We start from the raw sequence: 21,313 nt of genomic DNA, 5'->3' as shown, positions 1-21,313 counted from the left end.
AAATTGTCATTGGAGTTCTTTAAATTCAAGATAAATAAAATCAAATGAAATTGTAATTTTAATTCAAGCAAATAATGCGAAATAGTGAAACTAAGACTTTGTAATATACTTATATTCCGAAATTACAACAAAAAAGAAAAACAATAAACTAAATTTATATGATTAAACCGAATACCATATATTTCTTTGAGGCTGGCAAACCACCAAGCAAACAAACATGTTTAGTTTAAATTTATCCGTATTTATTGAAATTACTCATCGTATAGACAATTTAAAGAGTTCCGGTGTACATGTCGCAGTAATTCCGTGGCCTATGTGCACTCCTTGAATCCAAATCAGCACACTCGCGGCCCGTCCGTCCAACGGATCGATCCCTGTCATTTTCCAGCACATGGCCCACCGGCGAGTGGGAAACTCCAAGTGTCGAAACAAAACTTAGAACAATTTGTGGTTATATACTAAAAAAAATGACGAGGCCCGACATTGGTGGATTTGTATGATTTCGTATTCATTAGTTTTGGTTGTAGTAGGGTGTCTGAGTGTTGATGTTTGTAGGATAGTTATAGTAGAAGTCTAAAATCAAGTGCTTTAATATTAATGGGACAGCTAACTAATCTAATCGTCCATGCTCTCGTTATTGCGGTCCGGCGAGGCGTTTCCATTTTTGGGCGAGGCCGAACGGGAGCGTGAGTGCGAACGCGACTTGTTGTCAGCCGATGCGGATCGATCGCTGCAAGAGAAAGGCATTGTAGTAAACTATAGAACGAGCTTTTGAACGACCGCCACCGTTGTTGGCGGGCTACAAACAGGTGCATCCAAACAAAACCAAAGAAAGCACGAAAGAAAGAATCGTGAACTGTCTATATTGAGCCGAGGTCATCGGATTGTAGCCAAACTTACCGTGAGCGGGAGTCGCGGCGGATAGACTTGGAACGTGAGCGGGAGCGGGACTCGCGCTTCGAGACGGAGCGCGATCGGGAACGGGAGTCACGCTCACGTTTGGGAGAACGGGAGCGGGTGCGGGAGTGGGACTTCGACTTGGACTTGGACACGTCACGCGATTTGCTGCAGCAGAAGTGAAGTAATCAAATGAGTGGATAATTATATAAAACACAAAGCCAGGGATCGCAATTAATACGTATTCTATCTAGTAAAATCTATTTAAATTAATATTAGGGCATATATCACAAAGCATTTAATAACCTCAAGTATGTACAATACAACCAATATTAAGTACGATCCCCACAAAACGATGTTCTCTACTTACTTGGAGCGCGAGCGGGAGCGAGAACGAGACTTGACTGGCGACTTGGACTTGGAGCGTCCGCCACGGGACTTAGAGCGGCTGCGAGACTTGGAGCGCGAGTGCGACGAGCGGCGGGAGCGAGAGCGCCTGCGGGATCGGGAGCGCGAACGGGAGCTGGACGAACGGGAGCGTCCACGTCCGCCGCCGCCACCACCACCACCACCACCACTGCGTCCTCCACGACGATCCTCGACCAGGTGAATGCGCCTGCCGTTCAACTCAGTGTCATCCAACTTCTCAATGGCCGTCTTCATGTCCGACAACGAGGCGAACTCAACCACGCTGCAAGGAAGTACATTTTTGGTTAGTTAGTTATATAAAATAATTCCATTTTGAAACATACCCTTCATTGCGGCGCTGCTTGTGGGCATCGGCATAGGTGACCTCGCCAGCCTGGCGCATGTAATCCTTAAGATCCTGCAGGGACGCACAAAGTCGAAACGAAAATATAGTAATTAGTGAAATTGTTTTGGCAGATGTCTCGCACAATTCGCATCCGACGGCAGTGGTTGCAACTCAAAGGACAGCCCGTGCAGCAGGCGGAGCATTCTGAATGTTTTTCGGGGTTATTGGGGCTCCTAACCAAGTCCCAGCCTCTCACAAGTCCCTCTCTCTCACTTCACTCAGTCCCCTGTGTTCGTCTATCCTGTGCTCTTGTCGCGCCTGCCTACGTGTGGAAACCGAGAACCTCACTCCGGACGAAGGATTCGCTTGGCCAGGAGAAAAGGAAGAGGTGCCCAGAGCGTCCCGAGCACAACATTCAAACACTCCACGCTGCACGCGGCACAAAACTTAAGCGTAAACAATCATAGTTAACAGTGGTTGGCAATTGATAGTAGATATATATAGAGTTGATTTGGTTTGGAAATAAATTAAAGTTAACAAAATAGTTGTAATTGAATTCTTACTTAATGCGCTTTCAGAGAGAGGAGGACACACACATCGTTTCTACACCGAGAGTTTAGACTGTCTGCCTAGTAACTGTGGGCCAATGACACCAAGGACACCTCATGACCTCATCGAAAGTCCGATCGAACATCGTTAACTCGACCAGTCAGCCAGAGAACCAGTGGCCAGGCAGGCGGATGAGCGGATGGATGGCCAGAGCTCGTTACGTTTTGTTACATTGGATTTGGTTTTCGTTTTGGTTTGGATTGGCCGCGTACCAAGTACTTAGTTATGTTATGTTTTTCATGTACAACAGAATCATATTAAAATTGGCAAAAAGGTATTCAAGTGTTGCGGTAGCTGTTTTCGTTTAGTTTCGGAGGAAGCCACACACCGGATACAGTCAGGAGGTCAGATCAGATCAGAGCAGACATCGCTGGCCAGAACCACCGCACCAGAGAGCCGGAGAGTGGAGCAGTTTGCCGGTCAGAGGCGGACAACAACCAGCGGCTTCGGCACCTCACGCACAAACGAACTGCAAAAATAAGAAATACGTTTCGGGACGCTGCTCTCGCTTCTCCAACGGGTTGTGTTGGTTGTCTAGTCGCTAGTCTCAGCCGGAGACGGAGCCGGTAGCCGTATGCCGGAGCCGTAGCCGTAGCTAGAGCCACAGCCGTAAGCCAGAGCCAGATGCCAGAAGAACCGGGAATGGGGGGAAGGACTAAGTTCGGAGGCACTAGCCGAAGTTGGTATCTGAATGCGCGACCAGCATCGTGTCATCGTCATCGATCGATCATCGTCATATGCTCATCTCTCATCGTCGCCAAGACCATCACATCATCTCAGAATTAGCGAACGCAAGCTTCTCATCTAACCACATTCGATTGATTCGATACGCACCCTCACACTCACAATGGCTATAAGGAATTTGACAATTCTTTATATAATATTGTTGGTAATTAAAATTGTGAATGTTTTTAGCAGAGAGTTAAATACCTAACGCAAGAGGCCAGCCTACGTCTTTTGAATCAGTGGGCTTAAATACGTGGGCTGGCCTTTTGACCCGGGCAGCTCATCAACGTCCATCGCCTTCGTCTGCTTTCTGATTTTGGTATTGCATTCAGTTTGGTGTTCGTGTTGTACGTTCGATTCTGATCGACTTGTTCATTTCTTTATGTTTTCTGTATTATGTTTTCGAATATTTGGAATAGACGGATGGATGAGGCGGCGGTGATGGCGCATCGTGGAGGTCGGTCGTTGGTCGCAGATCGTAGTTCGCAGATCGAAACCAATCTGGGGCTGCTCTGGGGACTGTCTCTCTCTGTCTTCCACCACATCATGGTTTTGGGTAACACTCTGAACCGGTCGGTCACTAGCTTGTCTTTCTCACGGCGATTCAATTAGATTCGATTCAATTCGATTCTCTTTCGGTTTTAGATTGGGCCCAAGCCGAGTAGGGAATCTCTCAGTCAAAGCACATCAAACTCTTTTTTTATCGGTTTCGGTTGGTGTGTGCAAGAGAAAGTAATGGTGGGTAGATTACACCGATCAGTACCAGGGTTTTAGCAATATCTTTTGTTTCGTTTCACTTAAGCCTAGGTCAACTGTACAGCTTATGGCTAAATTACAGATTAAAGAGTTGTCTCTAGTCAGAGTGGAGGAGTTAAAACACAAAACAGGACAGAGACACCGGGGAGTAATTCGAAATCAAAAAGGGGCTCGAAAAGGGTGCTTGGTTCTGGGATGGGTAAGTTGATTAATGGGTGTAAAAGTTATCCATTTCAATCGGTTAGCCGTTTTAATACTAGTACTACACTCCTCGAATCTAAGCTACAGTGATTACCACGCCATAGGCGCGATGTATCGTTCCATGCTCACTTACCTGCCAGCTAACGCGGCTAGACAAATTCTCCACAATCAGGCGGTACTCAGTGCGCAACGGTGGGCCATAACGAGAGGATGATCTGGAATTTTTGTTTCTGGTGAATAATTGAATGGATTCGCTAATTAGTATTGACACTGCGCTGCTGCTCCCGCTGCTCCATCACAAAAATCAACGCTAATGGTGAATATTCCAGCATATGCATATTTACATTCGGGTTATGCGCAAAAAATTAAAAATTTTACATACTATGCGAATGGGTAACGTGCAAATAAAAGGAACTCATAGTATGCATAGGAAAACGGAGCGTCTTGGAAATAATAATATTAACAGCAAGTCAGTGTCTTTTGGGTTCCTTCCACACAGGGGAAATCAGCTTATATGATTAAATTATCAAATAGTTGTTATTACTCAACATAAATGCTACACAAAAAAAAAAATATAAAATTATGCAAGTCAGTATTAAATTTAGCAAGAGCATTGTAAACAAATCGATTTAAGCTGGTTGCATCTGTGTGAATGGAGATTTCAAACAAAACAATTTGGCAGTGCTAATTCTAGGGCAAACTTCAACGCAAACGAAGTTAGAGGACGGTATCGTCGCTACTTTGGTCCGGTTTTAGGGCCCACTGGCCGTACTACTTACTTGTCGTTATAACGACCACCGCCGCCGCCCCGCCGACCACCATATCGATCGTCGTAGCGGTCGCGGTTGCTGCCACGAGCGGTACCTCTGGCGGGTTCGACAACCACACTGCAAGAATATAGAACACACAAATGTGAGTCACGTCGTACTTGAGCTGGCTGATATCTAGCAACTCACCGTTCGCCCAGCAGCTCTTTGCCATTTAGTTCATAGACGGCATCGTCGGCATCGCGGTAGTCTTCGAATTCCTGAAAATTCAATTAGTGATTAGTATTGATTATGGAATTAGTATGAGGTTACCCAGCCTTTGCAGAATGCCCCACCTATTTGTTGTTTACTATGTCACGCACTTACGTGGAGTTTTTAACGTGGTTCTTTTATGGAAACACGATAGTTTTCAGAATTATATGTTTTTTTGTGTTTTGTTGTTTTTAATAGACCGGTTGTACAAGTAATTGCTTTTACCTCACTGTTTTGAACAGACAATTAATGGAATAATTATGTCTAAGAAGCAACGACATGTGCCAAAACAACCCTAATTTCCTGTTACCTAGCATAGTAATATCAAGTGTGAAGATCTTATGTTCAAGCAAGGGTATTTAAGCGTCCGCTACTGTTACAGTACTTTTACACAAGCGAGGCCTGCAGAAATGTCTTGAAATCGATTTTCTTGACTTTCGGCACTATGCCAGCTAAAACTATGCCCAATCTTGTTTATAACTTGTGAATATGGATTTCGTACTCACCACAAAGCCGTAGCCATTTTTGATGAGAATATCGCGAGTGCGGCCGTAGCCTTTGAAGAAGCGCTCCAAATCGCGCTCGCGCACTCCGTAGGGCAGACCGCCCACATACACTCGAGATCCCACCATGATAACGGTTCTTTACGTATCTGGAGCAGGTGCTGCAAAATAATGCATATAGGTATATAATCAGCAAGGGAACCGTTTAATTTTCCAGCCTCTATTTTGCTCGACTGTCCTTTCAGAATGAAAGAAGAAAAAAACCGCACATATGCACGCGTTGTGTGTGTTTCGCCAAGATGGCGGCCACCACATACAGACGGCAGACACACACACACGCTCGCAATGTACCGGGTGTACAGAACCGTTGCAAAAACGAGTCAATTCAATAGCACAAAATATGCGCTGTTCTTCACTTAATCGTACTCACTAGCACGTACCGTTTACTGAAGAATATTTGTGGCAAATTTACAATTTACTCGCTGCCGCACTCTATTTATCAGACTTCTTTACCACACGAAAAAACGCAAGCGACTCGACACAAACGGAAGTGAAAGTGACAGACGAAAGCGATGTATGACAGTCAATCCAACGGTGGAATGAAACGATATTTTGCCTATCGATGTTTTGGGCGGGCAATGCGTTTCGCTGCCACGAGGGTATTCTAGCACGCACTCATATAAATAACACTACTATTTAATTTGATTTAATCTTTCATTTGTTATATACAAAAATAAATCAAAGTTTTTTTTCTAGAACGCTTTTCTCATAATTAAATATTTTTCTATAATTCTCAACACATTTCAATCTCTTTATAGCAACATAAGCTTATAAATGATAGCATTTGTTATGTATTGGTTGCTTATCACGGTAATAATAATAATATAAATTTAATAATACATTTTAAGAGCAGCACAAAAAATATTTTTTAAAGACAACATAGTATTTTTTTTCCTTATCGGATGATACTGTTTTAAGTAAAATGTTTTATAACACGTACAAAATAATAGTTGTTTAATGGTAAATTTAACACATTTTTCAGTGGCTTTATTGATGAACCCCCTTATTGCAATGCAACTATCGTTCCAATTCTTTGCGATACGCAATGTGTTGGCATTTTGGCGTACTCAACACCTGGTCACATTGCACACTAATTCCTTTGTGCGTGCTGTACATTTTATTTTTTTGTGCATTCGCTGTGAATAAAATAAAACAAAACAGTAATACCTGACATACGGTGCTTGGACTTTGAAGCTGCTTGAGTGTTAAGAACAAACAATACAAAAATGGCGGATCTTAACGACTCCAACGGAAACTACGACGATGGCGACGAGGTGAGTGACAAAATGTTCAATTACTTTTTGTGCCAGCGCGTGGAAAAGTGCAAAATGTCGACGCTGACAATTCTTGCATATAATATAGCACGCGGCTTTTGCCCCGAAAGAAAAGTACGTGGAAGTCTGTGCGAATTTAACAAAGTACAAGTTTATTGACCCCTTTTTGCGACAAATATATGTAATTGCCGTTGAAAAAGTTGCCGGCTGTTTGCCTTGCCGCAAAAAGAAAACGAAAATTCATGCATGCGCGTATGGACACACACAGACATTGCATATATACATATACATACGGGCTGTCATGGCGGTGCAAATAGTAAAAAAGAAAATGGCGGGCGGCGTTTTCTCGCCAGGTAAATTACTATAATAAACACTGGCCAATCTCATTCGATCTCTGATCGTATCGATCTGATAATTTCCCATGTGGTACAAATCTTTCTGCCTCTTACCAACGATAAGATAGCAATTTGTACACACTTTGAATCAAGGATATTTGAGCACTATTATCGTTTTATTCATAAATCTTATAAAAACAGCTGCATATACTCAAGAATATATATTTATATATATATATAAACACGTTTTTAAACAAAATAAATCAAACGGTTTATTACTCTCTTTTATCATATTTATTAATTTTAAACTAACATTGGCTTTAGAATCAAGACTAAAAATGAGACTAATTTTAAAAAATGGATTTGATTTATTAGTTTCAAGTCGTTTTAAAACAGAGTGTTTTTGGTTAATTCATTTCAATGCTCCATTTAATTTAGAGGACCTCTTTAGTGATAGTATATCTACTGACCCTGAATCCGTTTTAAATGCACCCACAGATTACCGAGCCAGAGCAGCTGCGCAAACTGTTCATCGGCGGATTGGACTACCGCACCACGGACGATGGCCTCAAGGCGCACTTCGAGAAATGGGGCAACATTGTGGACGTGGTGGTGATGAAGGATCCCAAGACGAAGCGCTCTCGGGGCTTCGGGTTCATCACGTACTCCCAGTCGTACATGATCGACAATGCACAGAATGCCAGGCCACACAAGATCGATGGACGCACCGTGGAGCCCAAGAGGGCTGTGCCGCGCCAGGAGATCGATGCCCCGAACGCGGGAGCTACGGTGAAGAAGCTCTTTGTTGGCGGACTTCGTGACGATCACGATGAGGAGTGCCTGCGCGAGTACTTCAAGGACTTTGGCCAGATCGTGGGCGTGAACATTGTCTCCGACAAGGACACAGGCAAGAAGCGCGGCTTTGCCTTCATTGAGTTCGATGACTACGATCCCGTGGACAAAATCATTCTCCAGAAAAACCACACCATTAAGAACAAGAGCCTGGACGTGAAGAAGGCGATTGCCAAACAGGACATGGATCGCCAGGGCGGTGGTGGAGGCGGAGGAGGTGGCGGTGGCCAGGGCGGACGCGGAGGTCCTCGTGCTGGCGGTCGTGGCGGCCAGGGCGATCGTGGCCAGGGAGGCGGCGGCGGTGGCTGGGGAGGCCAGAACAGGCAGAACGGTGGTGGCAACTGGGGCGGAGCTGGAGGCGGCGGCTTCGGCAACAGCGGCGGCAACTTTGGAGGCGGTCAGGGTGGCGGCTCGGGCGGTTGGAACCAGCAGGGCGGAAGCGGAGGTGGCCCATGGAACAACCAGGGTGGCGGCAACAGCGGCTGGAACGGTGGCGGCGGTGGCGGTGGCTACGGCGGCAACAGCAATGGTAGCTGGGGCGGTAACGGTGGTGGTGGTGGCGGAGGCTTCGGCAACGATTACCAGCAGAGCTACGGCGGTGGACCACAGCGCAACAACAACTTTGGCAACAACCGTCCAGCTCCTTACAGTCAAGGAGGCAGTGGAGGATTCAACAAGGGTAAGATAGATAATTTAGTTATTTGACTATAATGTAGACAAGCTTAAACCATGCATTCATTTTTTACAGGTAACCAGGGTGGAGGTAGTCAAGGCTTTGTCGGCAACAACTACAACTCCGGAGGCGGTGGACAGGGTGGCAACATGGGCGGCGGCAATAGACGTTACTAGACAAGGTAAATATAAATGAACTGGCACCGCAGGTCCTATCCCATCGTAATATCTCGAACGCTCGGATCTTTGGTCGTTATTGGCAGCTAGTTGGTAGCCAAGCAATCAATCTCATTCGGAACGAATCCAAGCTAATGCAAAATTTTCTCCTCTTTCGCAACTAGGTAAACACACATAGAGAGAGACAGTGTCAGTTCAAGCTAGACGACAAACAGGCAGTCTAGGCAGGCAGATGCAGAGGCACAAGCACATTCACAGGCAGGCAATCAGTAGCAGGTGTGTGTCAGACCAGGCAGACAAGATCAGAACCAAGAAATCCAGATGCAGAACCAATAACGAGGCCGAGTGCCAGTGCAAGCATTCAGTTTTGGGTCCGGCCTTAGAACCTGCAGGCCAAAACCAAAAACCACTTGCCAAAAGCACCGAGCAAATAAAAATGCGTTTAGCAAAACAGCCAAAAGCAAAACGAAACGAATCGGCGCCACTTGTCCACAGTTTGAATGCTGCTATCTCTCTTTTGTAACCATTAATTCGCTGATCAATTCATGTTTAGGATGCTAAGAACTCTGAACGCTTAGTTTTAACTATATAAACAAAAACAAAGAAAACAAACGAAAAGAAAAGAAAAGAAACAAACAAACCAACCAACAAAATATAAATTAAACAATAATTTTATTGTATAAAATTGACTACCAACTGAGCGACGATGGATTCTCCTCGAGATCCAGTTGTTGTAAGGGTGTTATAAGGTAGAGTACCTTCCTTGATATTTATTCATGTCGAAATGGCCCACAGCTAGATGTATTTTCAATTGATTTTATTTTATAGCGATCCAGCGAAATGTAAGAAATCAAATAGAACCATATTTTGTAATCACTTTTTTGTACAACTAAGAACTTTTATATATTTATTCTATGATTTATGGCAAACAAGATCCCAATTCCTGAAAAGCGAATGCCACGCATATTTGTGTACACGCTGCACAGTGGCCAAGAAGTGGTGTCCTAGCAAGCGAAATCCATATATACATACCAACTCTGTTAGTCCTTAAGAAGTAGATGCTACGCTAAGCCAGACAAAAAGAAACCGCTAAACAAATATCACAAACATTCTGTAATTAGTTCGTTACGATTGAAACGAATGCGACGAGATGCAAGCAAAATAAAATCCTAACCAATGTTACCTACCCACCCGAACCAAAACGAAAAGAAATGATCACAGGAGCAATGTCCTAGCAAAAAGGAGCAGCAGCTGCAGCACAATCCGGGGTTCCGATCCATCCCAGATCGGCAGGGTAGCGAGCAGGGCTAATTACCGTCATTAGAGACCCCCACCTAACCCCAGGGCAAACCGCGTACTAATGCACTGCCTATTTCTTTGCAAGACTGGCCGGGCTACGGACGGATGCTCCCTCCCGGGCCGGATACGCGGATACGAAATCTGCGCTGCTCCACGCACCGGTTCGTTTCCCGAAAAAAGGGAGGGACCGAGATCTCCCCCAGGTATAAGTTCATGGTTTTAGTCGGCACAGCGGTGGCCCGGACTCACTTTGGACTTTGGTTGGTGGCTCCCTTCTGGCTAACTTGTTTGGTATGCGGAGGTAAGTGACGGTACGAAGTCGGTATTTTACTAACACCTCATTTGTTTCTGAATTTCTCAATAAAGAACCACTTTTACTACCAAAAACAAAAGCTGTATTTCATTTTCGGGAGGGATATTTATGGCTTTTTGTGTGAAATTGGCCAATGGACGAAGAGAGGAAATCTGTGGAAGTCGAATCTGCTGGTTTTTTAATAGAATGTAATACGAAAGCAATCCGAGAAAGAGAGAATGCTATAGTCGCGTTCCCCGATTAACAGATACCCATTACTCAGGTAGTGGAAGTGCTAACGAGAAATTATATAATTTTTTGGTAGCAATTGCGGACAAAATAATAAAATGAAAAAAATTCAAAATTTTGGCGTGTTAGTTTTGAGCTGTTTGTGGGCGTTGGAGTGGGTGTGGCAAAGAGTTTTCGCAAATCGATCGAAATCAAATTTACAAGACTAATAAAAACCAGGGACCCCAAAAAGCCACGCACCCCGCACTTAGGACCCCGCACCACTAAATTGTGGGCGTGCCAGTTTTGGGCGTCTTATGGGCGTTTTTTTGCAAATCAATACCAATGCAAAAATGATAAATATCAGACCATTTTTCTAAAGTGTGGGCATGGCAGTTTTGTGCGGCTTGTGGGCGTGGCAACATTCGGACAACAAACTTGCTCTGCGTCTATGTCTCTGGAAGCTACATGCCTAATCTCAACGCTCTAGCTGAGATCGAGGCGTTCAGGCGGACATGGGCAATTCGACTTGGCTATTGATCCTGATCAAGAATAAAAGTATATAACTTTATATGGTCGGAAACGCGTCCTTCTGCGTGTTACATACTTTGCAACGAATCTAGTATACCCTTTTTACCTAAGAGTAACGGGTATAACAAGATCAATGGGGTTTTCTTTTGATAAAGATGAATATGGAACACAATCTTGTATATGTAGTATATCTACAATGTGTGCCATGCTTAATAAGCAAGGTGAGCGATATTTTATAGGGTTACATGTAAAGGATTCAATGAGGAGAACACAACCCTATCGATTTTAAGCCCTATTTGTACCCAATAATGCTGAATCATCTAGAAGTGACAACTATATTTATGGACCTCTTTCGATAGTCCATAACTAGGAGATTGACGTTTTGATTTATTTGCTAGTCATTCAAACTGTGATTGGCTTCAGTTCTGTGCTGTGAATCGGACTGTTTTAATTTAATTTAATTTAATCTTTTGAAAAATGGATGCGGATAACTGTGCCACGTCTGCGTGCCTCGGAGATGTAAGATCATAGTCCCCCAACATGTTCATAGATAGATTTCAACGAAAGTCCTCGTATGCAGTGCAAAGCTGACAGAAAGACGGCCATTAAGGACGATGGCGACGAGCACTTGCGCAAGATCTTTATTGGGGGCCTATCCACTCAGACGACTATGGATACGCTGCGCGAATTCTTCAGTCAGTTCGGTAGCGTGGCCGACGCGGTGGTCATGCGGGATCCGGTGAGCAACCATTCAAGGGGCTTCGGGTTCGTCACCTATGTGGATCCCAAATCCATCGAAATTGTCCAAAGGGCCCGTCCCCACACTATTGACAATAAGTGAGTTTCTTAATCCTTTGTTACCCTATTTGCAATCAAATATTTTATGTTTTATTGAATTTTTATTCATCGAAAAATTCAAATCTATCAATATTTAATCAGAGCTGTGGAGACCAAGCCCGCTCTGCCGCGCCACGAGTTCAACAGGGGTGGCGGCGTTGGTTCCATTCTTGGAGGTTGTGGCGTTGGAGCCGGGTTCGTGAAATCGAACAAGATCTTCCTTGGCGGTCTGAAGGACTTCCACGATGAGAAAACCGTACGCGAATACTTTTCGCAGTTTGGCGCAGTCGCCACCGTGAAATTGCTAATGGACAAGGACACTGGGCGTAAACGAGGATTTGGCTTTCTGGAGTTCGAGGATCCATCAAGTGCCGAGAAGGCATTGGGTGAGTTTATATGTTCCTCATTTATTGAAAAGTCATTTTGGATAAATTCAACTATTTAAGTATTCTTAATGGCTGGAGTAGTCTTGAGTAATACCTTTATGATCAAATAGTTGAATTCATAACATGCTTGCCTTGATTTTCAGCCCAGGGCAAGCACTCGATCCTTCAGACCTTGGTGGAGGTGAAGAGGTCCACCCAGAAGCCCGATCCCGGCAAGCGTCTGCGGTTCCCCGTTTCCGGTTCGATCCGAGCCGGCTACATTCCGCCCCAGCCGCCCACCTTGGATAGCTACAACTACAACTACAACAGAAATGCCAACTTCGATCCTTCAATCCTGAACCAGTTTTTTCTGCCGCCATCGGCATTCACTCACGGCTGGGCCCACTATGTGACTCCGGTGGCACCCAAGCCAACACCCGGACAGTACATGACCCCGCCGCAGTCACAGCCGGTGAACCCGTTTGCCGGACACGCTCCGGATATGTGGTCCTCCTATCCGAAGCCCGGCACCTACGCTGCCCAGGAGTGGACTCCCAGCAAAGTGGTTGAATGGCCACCGAAGGCTGGGCACAAACATGCCCAGACATCGACCAGCGATCGTCCCAAGCCCGACTTCAAGGTCGTCCAGACGACTCCGTTGGATGACAAGCTGGATCTTGGCGCCCGTGGCGATGCGGATGGCACATCGGGTGTTGGCTTGGGACTGGGTTTGACTGGCGGTGCCGCCGTGGGAGTGGGAGCGATCAAGAAGTGGCCCACCGAGGACTACAAGATCTTCAAGCCCGCTCAAAAGCCCACCAACGGCGTGATTCCAAAAATCGCCAACGGGGCTTCCCCACCAGCCTACGGTAAGTTTTTATTTTAAAAATTAAAATTTAAATAGGAAAAATAATCGAATATTTCCTGGTGTTTAATGCTCGCAGGTGTCTAAGTGGCGTGCAATGGAACGAAGTTGAACCCCAACTTACTGCTGAAGTTTATTGGCATTACTAATTTGTTAGCGGTTCCGTTACAAGATAAATGAATAATAAAGCACACGCGATTTTTTGAGACTTAAAATCGTAAACTCTTGTTCTTTATTTATACTATTTCTGTTGGTTTATGTTTTTGCTTTCATTTAAAGTATTGCATGTATTGCATGAGTGAATTGATTTTGCGTAAATGTTTTATATCTGAAACGCTATAAAACGAACCACTGAATTATGCCTGCAATTTGGATTTGGGGGGGAGTGGTGGACATATTTCTTAGACTGGCTTGTGTTTGATTAAAGTTATGCAAATTGCTTTCGATTGCTCAGCTTTGTGCGCATCAATTTCACTTAAATGCTGAATGCTCGGCTTTTCAGTTGTTTCAACACAAAGGCAATGGGAATCGGATTCAGTCGCAGGATAATTAAGTCGCCTTGATATTTTTCCTTACAGATTTCTAGTCTTTCAGTTGTTGGTGTTTCTTTTCAGGAGTTACCGTATTTACCAGAAAAGGAAATACGAACCGATCCAAAACAATAGTGTGTTTTTAAAAAATCTTGAGCGGAAATGAAACAAATCATAAGTTTTCTGGTAAACACGCTGAATCTTTGTGGTTGTTTTTATTATAGTTATTTTGTAGTTGTATACATATAAATTAAATTATAATTAAGTGTTTTCCTCCTGGTTTCTATACTCTTTACAAACTGCAGTATTGTGATTTCATCGGTTTACTTAGAAATGAGCATGAACTCTAATTGTTTGTTATTATTTTACTCTTACATAGATTTAGTTAGTACCTCGGATTTGTATTGTATTGTTTGATGCTGTTTTTATGTTTTTCTTATGATGTTGTTGGTGTCCACGGTGCACTTTCAGCACTGATCGTTGAGCTAAGATTTGAACACTAACACTTTCGTTTTACAAAAAATGCACTAAAATTGCTTAAGACCCTGTTCACAGTGCTAGAAATGCGTGGTGTAATGTGTGTGTGTTTGCATTAGAAATTGATTGTGATTGTAATTGATTTCGCAATTGATTCTCTAAGGCAGGCGTCGAACAACAAAAACAAATGATATGTTTCCAACGAATCAAAAGTCCTTTAGCTTTAACAAAACAAGAATAACTTAGGCAATTATATTTGGACGCCTGCGACAAAACTCAAATGTTGCTCACACGAATTTAAATGTTTTCAGTTTTCCTCTTCGCTTTGCTGCTTTATTTTTCTTTTGCAGCAGCAGTTATATAAATATATATATATATATTTATGTATATTTAGATTTCTGGTAAGTCTAAAAGTTAACATTAAATTATATGAGTTTTGTTTTGTTTATATATATATTTTTGTATATATTTGTTGTTACATGTTTTACTTGTTTTACCTTGAGAAAAATGTTAGTAGCTTGTGTTTCGTCCCCCAACTTTTTATTATAATAGGTTTTTTTGCGTTTATATGCTTCTCATCTTCCCATTTCGTGTTCTTCTTTTTTTTTGGGCTTTTCTTGATTTTATTTAAAAAATATGTACTAAATTTTAGTTCACAACTGCGTTGGAAACACCAAATCGTTTAAGTTGCTTGACTTAGTTTGGTTTACGACCTTGAACTCATTACACAGAACGAATAAAAAAAAGCGAAAACACTGTCCGTCTGTCCTTCCGTTCCTCATCATCGATTGCATCGACCACGCCCCCGCCTGCGGCGCCGGCACCGCATTTGCCCTCACACGCTCTCATCTCAACAATCATTCGATATCAACCGAACCGATTCGATTCGATTCGACCCGATCCGATCCGAACTGAACAGATACGATACTTATATAGACTAGCTAGTTAAATGTGTCAGTGTCTGCAAATTAGATTTAAGTAGCAAAAGGTTTACAGGCTCTAAAATGCGGCGGACTTTCTGGGGCGCTAAACGTCGACGTTGATGTGTGTTTTTCCTCGCTTTTCCTTTTTGCGGCTTGCTGCTGAATTGATTTTCCTTTTATTTTCAATGTTTTTTAAGAGGTTTGTGTTCTTGTGTGCTTTATCGTGTTCTTATTTTTGCTTGTTTTTAACCGCGCCCTACATTTTTCTCGTGTTTACATTCCATTTTTTTTTTTAGTTTTTAAATTAATTTTTTCAAGTCTTTCTTTTGCTCTTTTTTATTGCATTTTACAAAGGTTTTTCATTTTTTTGTTTGTTTTTTTTTCGGTTTATAGGTTTTTAGCTAAGTTTGTAAGTTTTTCTTTTAATTTCCTTTTCTTTTTAGCTTAAGTAATGGGGTTATTCCATGAAAAAACAAACAAAAATGTGTTGCATTGCTCCTTTCCTTCCTTTGAAACAAATTTCTCTCATCTTGCGTACTTAAGATAGATTTAGTTGAAGGTTATTTGCCAAACAAAAGCTGAAACTAAAGTTTACATTTATGCTAAAATGGGTGAGTGAGTGTATCTTGCGTTTGTTTGTGTGTTTGTGTGCGATCTTGTGTATTCGATGAGTGTGTTGTGGGTGGTGTGCATGGTTGAGACTTAAACATAATACACGTGTTTCAAGGTGAAATTGATTCCGTGAGGGGTGGTGGGTGATAGAGAGTAGCAGTTGCCGAGCTGAAGCTTTCATTCTTTATGTTTTTGGATTCACAACGAAGATTTGCACAGAATTTCGGTTTATTTTGGCACGAACTGGCTGGAAAAAGCGAGCCTAACGCAATTAAACTAAGAAGAGACTCAAGATCTTCTCATTATATTTTTCATTCTTTTTTTTTTGTAGCTCGACGCCCCGAGTTGCGCTCAGGAACATTTAAAGGACATTTGACGGTTTCTGTTGCTCCAACTACTTTATGTTAGTGTGATTTGCGTGATTGTGTGTCTTTGTGTGTTTAATTGCATGAGATGTTCTTGACTGTAATTGATTGATTGCATTGTGGAAGAAGTCGATGTTTTTTAACGTTGGGTTGTTGCTGCTGCTGTTGTTGTTGTAGTCGCTACTGCTGCTGCTCATTTGTTGATGCTTTTGTTAATGTCGTGCTGTGGAATTTCCTTAGCGACGTCCGTAGTTGCCACCACCAGTCTGTCCATTTCCGGCACCGCGCAGCGGTCCGTTGGACTGGTTGTTGCCGCCGCTGGTGCGGTTATCCTGGCGCTGTCCAAATCCACCGCCGCCTCCCAGGCGTGGAGCACCGTTTCCTCCGCCGCCTCCCTGGCGCAGATTGTTGCCTCCGGCATTGTTACGCATCATGCCACCACCGCTGCCATTGTTGTTGCCCATTGGACGCGACTGCGGACCGTTGTTGCCGCCAAGACGGCCCATGTTGTTGTTCAGGTTGTTGCCACCGATCGGCTGACGCGGCACCATGTCGTTCCGGACACGCGGCTTCTTCTCCTCCACATTCAACTTCTGGCCATCGGGAGAGTTCTCCGGGAAGTACAGGGGCTATGAAATGGAAAGAATATGCTTACATCACCTTTTAATAAACTAAAAAAAAGTAAGGCGATAATCCCTCGGTTTGCACTTGGATTATACCTTACAGTGCATTATAAATAATTAAATTTAGTTTGTGCCTAACTTACGCAGTTGGCCAGGCACTTTTGCACCGCCTCAGGATCGTCGTAGGTAATGAATCCATAGTTCAGCGGACTGCGCATGCCTGGTGGCACCTTGTTGCCCGCCTTGGACAAGATGCGCAGCTCCAGGACATTTCCGAAACGTGAGAAAATTTCGCGCAGATCATCCTCGCTGGCGTGGTGCGGTATATTGCCCAAGAACAGCTGCTGATTATCACCAAACTGCTGCGTGTTGCTCGAGCGACGCTGCTCAAAGTCTGTGAAATAGAAAGAATAATTTGTTGCTCAGAGTTACTAAAAAGCGCCACATAAAAATAACTATGTTGCTTATCATATAAGCCAACATTAAGTAAGAATCTGAGACAAAACAAAAAAAACAACAAATGACTCATTACCTATGACCGAAAAATTAATTTTAACATAAAAGGTCACTAACCCTAAAGAAAACTAATAAAGTATTTCTAAGTAAACAATGTTTTCACATGAGATCCAAGGCTTCGCACTACAGCTTTAAGAGTTTTAACATTGAAACCGAATAGAGGGGAATGACCCCGTTTATTTTAAGGGTGGATTGATGAACTTACCACCCTTGTTGTTGCGGATCGAGTTGTTTCGCTGCGGCAGCGGGCCACCGTTGTCCAGTCGCGAGTTGCCATTGCTGTTGTTGTAGGACGAAGCGGTGGTGGAGTAGCTAACCTGACTACCATTTCCGCCACCCGCGGATGTCGAGGAAGAGTTATAGGTGTTGCTGCTGATGGACTGCTGCTGTTGCTGCTGCTGCTGAAGTTGCTGCTGCTGCTGCAGGGCAGCGTTCACAAAGCCGCTGGGCGAGGAGGACGTGGACTTGAAGAGATTCGCGTACGTCTTGGGCTCGTTCTGCTGCTGCTTGGCGGCCTCGTACTTCTCCTGCTGCTGCTGTTCATGAATGGTCTTGAAATCCTCAACGGGCGTGGGTGGCTTCTGCTGCCTTGGTGGCACCTCCACTTCCTCGGGCTCCGCCAGCGGTTGTTGCTGCTGTTGCACAGGCTGCTGCTGGATAGGTGGCTGCTGCTGCTGCGGGGGCAACTGTGCTGGTGGCTGCTGCTGGATGAGCTGTGGTGCCACCAGTGGCGACTGCTGGAAGCCCGCGGCTGGCACTGGGACAATGGGCAACACAGGCGTGCCGGTCGGCTGCTGCTGCTGTACCAAAGGAGACACGCTGGGTGGGACCAACACCTGCTGCTGCTGCAGCTCCTCGTGCGAGACCACACCATTCTGAATGGGCTGTGGCGCCGGAACGGTGAACTGCGCGGGCAGTGGAACCGCCGCTGCCTGCGGAGCTGGCGGCAACACGGCCACAGGACGTCCGGCGGCAGCACCCGCTGGCAATGGGTAGAAGATTTGCTGTGGGGCAGCACCACTCGCCGCTACAGGAGCCACCTGCTGGGGAACCACGACCTGAGCCTGCGGCTGCGGAGGAGCCTGCTGTTGCTGCGGCTGCTGGGCAACTACATCTCCTGCCACTTGCACAGCTTGATCAACAGTGCCACCGACGACCTGCACGTCGTGCTCCTCATCGTTCTCCGATCGCGACTCGCCATCCTGCTCGTCCTCAATGTACAGATCCTGATAGCGGAAGATGTCGTTGTGCACGTAGTACTTCTTCGGCGACTGGGCGGCCAGAACAAACGTCTGGGTAAAGCGCCGCATCGGCTGGCCATCATTGGATAGCTCCCCGGTGACCTGAACCACCACACCGTTGCCCAGCGTTACCTGGGCGTCAACCTGGCTGATCTTCGCGTGGCAATCGTTGAAGTTCAGCTGCTGGATCCGGTTGTGGATCTCCCGCTGACCGACCACCAACTTGGACTCTCCATGGATGTACGACGAGTTGTGGTTATAGAAGCGGTGCAAGTGGTTGGGCGCCTTGTTCAGCAGCGTGTAGTACTGGCGGACAAACTCGCGTCCTACCGACTGCGGCGAAGGCTGCTGCGATTGGGTCGCATCCATGACCATAGCTGGCGTTTGATTACTCCTCTCTGAACTACGGATTCCTCGACTCGGATTCTTTATCTCCGCTTCCAATTTCTGCTTCCCTTCTAGCTGTTGGTTGGAACTCTCGACACGGTGGCTAATCGGTGTCGATCGGTTTGAACTCGAGAGTGTGGGATTCGATCGTCTGCGAAATAGTGCAAAAAATATACACGCACTTTAATATTAATGTATTAATATACAGAGGATCTGTCTGGTTTTTGGACTACAAAAGTTATCAAAAGTCCTAGACGGCAGTGTCGATTTCTCAATCTGATCATTTGAAATCTAGGGAAGCGGTTACTTTGATATTTACAATCTCGAAAAGGGACTATATCACCCTATAAACGAAAATCTTCTAAATAGTGATTACATAGCATAGGGACCATAAAAATGAAACACTCGTGGCGTTATCAGTTAATTTCATCACGTGCACATTTCATTTCGAAAATGCAGATTTAATAAGAGAATGGTCGGTAAATAAACTTAAAACTGCTACAATTGACCCTGAATGTCTATCAGAATTCGACTAATATCTTTCATATAGATTTGTACTTGTGACCACTAAAAGGTTGACCTCTGCTGTTCTCTCCAATAAGGATCTAGAGTTTTACTTGGTTACAATGATGAGGGGTAGGGGAAGGGGAAGTTGAGCCTCCTAAAAGGGAGCACATTTTACCGCAGTGCATATAAAAAAGACACAGCGCGCTGCAGTTTGACCCACTTTTGTGGCCCCCACACATTTGCACATGCGAAAAAGGGGAAATTTGGTGTAGTGCAGCTGTCAGGCGAAATTCCATTTTGCTTGCCGTCGCAGGACATTTAATCCTGCACGTGCCCCAAGTTTTATGTCCGCGATCCTGGCTGAGTGGGCTTAGCACGTGTGTATGTGTGCAAGTAAATGACCTCATACAATTGGGCAACAAAAAAAAGAAGCCGCCAAGCGGGGAGCATGAATTAAATTGAGGTTATGTTTGTTTCTCAAGGTTGTGGCGCCGCATTCAATGAACTTCAGCTTAGCAAAAAAATTAAATTGTTGGCTTGCAATACGACTTGAACCAATTTTAAAAGTCGTAAGTAAATAACAAAGTTTGCAGGTGTCCTTTGCCCCATTTTAGCCATAAACATTTGCCGATAAAACAAATAATGCACAAAGAGTTGCGGCACACATACACACGCACATATGCACACTTATTCAGTTATGAACGCCACTCTCTCGCGTTCTCTCTTTCCCTCTCTATTTCTGCTTGCGAACCGCGTGTGTAGGAAGAACAAAGAAAGCTATAGTTAAAGAGCAGCATTTAAACAAAAATTTACAAAAACAAAATTTTTCGTACATTTTAAGGTTATGCGCAAGCGATAATAAAAAAAAGCCGCTAAAATGTTTAAAAAAAATAGAAAAAGAGCCAGCGCAAAGAAAAATACACGCCCATAGAACAGTTTTTTATGCTGATTTTTCCTAGTATGCGCCACCCCAATGAAAATGGAAAATGCTAGTTTTTCAAGACCGCGCACACGAGGCCGCCGCCGGCTCACCTTTTTTTTTTTTTGCGATAATTCTCCTTTTTTTTCTAATTCCTTTTTGTAATGCACAGTGTGTATTGCTTTTGGGTTGAAGTTAGCCGAAAAATCGGCACTTTTTGCAGCACTTTTCTTTGTTGTCTTCCTGCGAGGGCGGGGAGAGTTGGATTTTTTGTGGAGTGCTGAAATTATGCGTTTTTTTGGGTTTACTAAATGATGGTCGAAACGTATAAAATGCAATACAAAATTGCAAGCTGCACACAAAACACTCAGGCACGCACACCAATGCACTCTCTCACACACACTAGTCTATTTTGTTGCAATTTTTGTTGTACTTTTTCTTGAGAATAACTAACTTGGCAATTCTTGATGTGCTTTTTTGTTTTTTTCCGATGTTTGACGATCACAGTAGTTGTTGAATTAAGTTACGATGCTTAGGTTGTGGCTTTTGAGTAGAAAATAATCGCAAACGCAATGAAATTGGACAAGTGTGTTGAATCGAGAAGAGAACCGACGTTCGTTCCTCTTTTCCTCTTTTTTGCCTCTGCACCGTTTTATTCTTGGTTTCGCGTGTGTTGGTGTGTGAATGATGGCGGCTTTTCGAAGGGTGTGTACACACTTTTTTTGGGGGTGGAGAATCTGGTATTTGCGATTAAATATTTAGATTTTTATTGAGCTTTTTATTCACATAGGTGGGCGCGCAGTTTTGCTTTTGAATATATAGATGCGTACAATTTATTTTTATTTTGCTTATTTTTGGTACACTAAGTCTAAACAAAGATTTTTTAAAGATTAATTCTTAGCCCGGAAGGAACACGACTAAAACTTAAAAAAAAGTGTATATAAATAAAACTAATCAAATT

The 21,313-nt window shown here is 44.0% G+C and overlaps 4 protein-coding genes across 8 annotated transcripts; 2 read left to right on the top strand and 2 right to left on the bottom strand.

Annotated features, from left to right (window-relative positions):
* Window positions 1-220: 220 nt before the first annotated feature.
* LOC122620600 (serine-arginine protein 55) lies at window positions 221-6,046 on the bottom strand. 4 transcript variants are annotated; one of them, XM_043798149.1, is made up of 9 exons: window positions 5,906-6,046; window positions 5,469-5,626; window positions 4,900-4,970; window positions 4,723-4,830; window positions 4,077-4,173; window positions 1,650-1,723; window positions 1,268-1,588; window positions 901-1,065; window positions 221-730 (listed from the first exon to the last, which is right to left on the bottom strand). In XM_043798149.1, the coding sequence occupies exons 2-9, from the start codon at window positions 5,592-5,594 to the stop codon at window positions 616-618; spliced, it is 1,077 nt and encodes a 358-aa protein (XP_043654084.1). In that variant the 5' UTR covers window positions 5,595-5,626; window positions 5,906-6,046; the 3' UTR covers window positions 221-615. The 4 variants fall into 4 exon arrangements, with proteins under 4 accessions (XP_043654084.1, XP_043654085.1, XP_043654086.1 ...); XM_043798150.1 differs by lacking the exon at window positions 5,906-6,046 and having other exon boundaries at window positions 4,077-4,158; XM_043798152.1 differs by lacking the exons at window positions 221-730; window positions 901-1,065; window positions 1,268-1,588; window positions 1,650-1,723 and adding an exon at window positions 2,216-3,680 and having other exon boundaries at window positions 4,077-4,158; window positions 5,896-5,914.
* Window positions 6,047-6,599: 553 nt separating this feature from the next.
* Window positions 6,600-10,017, top strand: LOC122619192 (heterogeneous nuclear ribonucleoprotein 87F). Its single transcript, XM_043795950.1, has 4 exons — window positions 6,600-6,799; window positions 7,633-8,665; window positions 8,735-8,840; window positions 9,000-10,017. The coding sequence occupies exons 1-3, from the start codon at window positions 6,752-6,754 to the stop codon at window positions 8,833-8,835; spliced, it is 1,182 nt and encodes a 393-aa protein (XP_043651885.1). The 5' UTR covers window positions 6,600-6,751; the 3' UTR covers window positions 8,836-8,840; window positions 9,000-10,017.
* Window positions 10,018-11,557: 1,540 nt separating this feature from the next.
* Window positions 11,558-13,467, top strand: LOC122619620 (ribonucleoprotein RB97D). The gene is made up of 5 exons (XM_043796661.1): window positions 11,558-11,704; window positions 11,766-12,022; window positions 12,125-12,408; window positions 12,552-13,256; window positions 13,332-13,467. Exons 1-5 carry the CDS (start codon window positions 11,663-11,665, stop codon window positions 13,337-13,339), a joined length of 1,296 nt encoding a protein of 431 aa, XP_043652596.1. The 5' UTR covers window positions 11,558-11,662; the 3' UTR covers window positions 13,340-13,467.
* A 494-nt stretch (window positions 13,468-13,961) lies between these two features.
* Window positions 13,962-21,009, bottom strand: LOC122619619 (ras GTPase-activating protein-binding protein 1). 2 transcript variants are annotated; one of them, XM_043796659.1, is made up of 5 exons: window positions 20,807-21,009; window positions 20,466-20,632; window positions 17,504-19,077; window positions 16,926-17,176; window positions 13,962-16,788 (listed from the first exon to the last, which is right to left on the bottom strand). In XM_043796659.1, the coding sequence occupies exons 3-5, from the start codon at window positions 18,912-18,914 to the stop codon at window positions 16,396-16,398; spliced, it is 2,055 nt and encodes a 684-aa protein (XP_043652594.1). In that variant the 5' UTR covers window positions 18,915-19,077; window positions 20,466-20,632; window positions 20,807-21,009; the 3' UTR covers window positions 13,962-16,395. The 2 variants fall into 2 exon arrangements, with proteins under 2 accessions (XP_043652594.1, XP_043652595.1); XM_043796660.1 differs by lacking the exon at window positions 20,466-20,632.
* Window positions 21,010-21,313: the final 304 nt, after the last annotated feature.

This window comes from Drosophila teissieri, chromosome 3R (assembly GCF_016746235.2).
Source record: "Drosophila teissieri strain GT53w chromosome 3R, Prin_Dtei_1.1, whole genome shotgun sequence".
Classification (NCBI taxonomy): domain Eukaryota; kingdom Metazoa; phylum Arthropoda; class Insecta; order Diptera; family Drosophilidae; genus Drosophila; species Drosophila teissieri.
This window is presented reverse-complemented; position numbering and strand designations above follow the sequence as displayed.

Coding starts and splice junctions, on each gene's coding strand:
- LOC122620600 (XM_043798149.1), bottom strand. CDS start 5,594: ATGGTGGGATCTCGAGTGTATGTGGGCGGTCTGCCCTACGGAGTGCGC. Junction 4,174..4,722: donor GGTGGTCGTTATAACGACAA/GTAAGTAGTACG, acceptor ATTATTCACCAG/AAACAAAAATTCCAGATCAT. Junction 1,724..4,076: donor CTAGCCGCGTTAGCTGGCAG/GTAAGTGAGCAT, acceptor GCGTCCCTGCAG/GATCTTAAGGATTACATGCG.
- LOC122619192 (XM_043795950.1), top strand. CDS start 6,752: ATGGCGGATCTTAACGACTCCAACGGAAACTACGACGATGGCGACGAG. Junction 6,800..7,632: donor ACTACGACGATGGCGACGAG/GTGAGTGACAAA, acceptor ATGCACCCACAG/ATTACCGAGCCAGAGCAGCT. Junction 8,666..8,734: donor CAGTGGAGGATTCAACAAGG/GTAAGATAGATA, acceptor CATTTTTTACAG/GTAACCAGGGTGGAGGTAGT.
- LOC122619620 (XM_043796661.1), top strand. CDS start 11,663: ATGGATGCGGATAACTGTGCCACGTCTGCGTGCCTCGGAGAT. Junction 12,023..12,124: donor CCCCACACTATTGACAATAA/GTGAGTTTCTTA, acceptor ATATTTAATCAG/AGCTGTGGAGACCAAGCCCG. Junction 12,409..12,551: donor AAGTGCCGAGAAGGCATTGG/GTGAGTTTATAT, acceptor CTTGATTTTCAG/CCCAGGGCAAGCACTCGATC.
- LOC122619619 (XM_043796659.1), bottom strand. CDS start 18,914: ATGGTCATGGATGCGACCCAATCGCAGCAGCCTTCGCCGCAGTCGGTA. Junction 17,177..17,503: donor GATCCGCAACAACAAGGGTG/GTAAGTTCATCA, acceptor TCTATTTCACAG/ACTTTGAGCAGCGTCGCTCG. Junction 16,789..16,925: donor AAAAGTGCCTGGCCAACTGC/GTAAGTTAGGCA, acceptor TCCATTTCATAG/CCCCTGTACTTCCCGGAGAA.